Genomic DNA, 1,281 nt, shown 5'->3' on the forward strand with positions numbered 1-1,281 from the left:
TTTACTGTAGATCACACATATAGCCACTGAAACTGTCACAAATCAATTATTTTCAAGAAAATTTGAAACCTAATTGCAAAATATCAATTAATTACTTGGTCTAGAGGAAGATAGCCATTTGATTGGTCTGTCTCCGCCGGAGACGTCTCCGAATAGATACTGTACACTAGGCAGCTAGCCACAGTCGAACCACTATTAATTAACGACGAAAAAGACGGTAGGAAAGAACATAGATCTAATCGGGCCGTAGGACCACCTATCATATTTGACGTTGTTTGCGAGTATGCTTGGCAATTTGTGATGGAGAGGAGACAGCTTTAATATCACGCAGTTCACCATCACTGATTTCGTTGTTGTTACTTCTTCTCTGGCTTAATATAATCAGCACAAAGAAGCTAACAGAGACACATTGGAGGCTGTAGGAGCTATTTGATAGAGTAAAGAGTAACATATACAGACAGTTATAATCATAATAATATTAAAGAAACATCACATAATAATAACCATATAGTGCGGGGAAACAAACGAACCAAAAAGACAAAAAGATCGACAAAATAACGGCCATATAGTACTTAGAAAGAGTAGGCCAGACAGATACAAAAGATACAAATAACAGATGACAAAAAGTAGGACGTACCTTTGTCGCCACCCAACCACTCACTACAAGACAGGAGGTCTACAGTGACCTGGTCCCGATCACAACGAACTCCTGACCATGAACCTGACCACCGTGTTCCCCCCAGCCCATAACGTTATGAGTCGTGACCCAGTGAGCGATGAGCTGCGAGCGTCCATGACAATCGCCTTCTCGCTGTGTCTTCACACCAGCATCATCACCACGGGATGCGTCACCAACGTCATCAACGCCATCATCTTCCTCAGACTGGGACTGTCCGACAGCATCTCCGTCTCCTTTTTCTTCTTGGCAATCTCAGACTTCGTCATTCTCTTCCAGAATCTTCTCGCACGCGTGTTTGGGATCCTGGACTCGTACCTCGGCGTCAATTTCGGAATGTTGGACATCCGAAGTCTGGGTTTTTTGTTAACAACATTCGCCAGCGTCCCTTATGACATAACGGTCTGCATCACGCTGTACACAGCTGTACAGAAATGCTGCTGCGTCGTGTTCCCCTTTCGGTTTAATCGAGTGTTTACGCGGAGCCGCAGCATTTTCATCAACATCTTTATCTACCTTGTTGTCGTCTGTTATCACATACCTGCGATCGCCAGCCAACACCTCAGACTAGTACGGAACCCCTCCAGCAACTCTACAAAACTCTC

At 44.3% G+C, this 1,281-nt stretch overlaps 1 protein-coding gene across 1 annotated transcript in view; it reads left to right on the plus strand.

Moving 5' to 3' along the window:
- The first annotated feature begins 715 nt into the window (after nt 1–715).
- Nucleotides 716–1,281, plus strand: part of LOC106013676 — a 1,164-nt gene continuing 598 nt past the window's right edge. Inside the window, exon 1 of the mRNA XM_013090034.1 lies at nt 716–1,281. This exon is cut by the window's right edge and continues 598 nt beyond it. Within this exon, the coding sequence (XP_012945488.1) occupies nt 716–1,281 (566 nt within the window).

This window comes from Aplysia californica, unplaced genomic scaffold (genome assembly GCF_000002075.1).
Source record: "Aplysia californica isolate F4 #8 unplaced genomic scaffold, AplCal3.0 scaffold01116, whole genome shotgun sequence".
NCBI lineage: Eukaryota > Metazoa > Mollusca > Gastropoda > Aplysiida > Aplysiidae > Aplysia > Aplysia californica.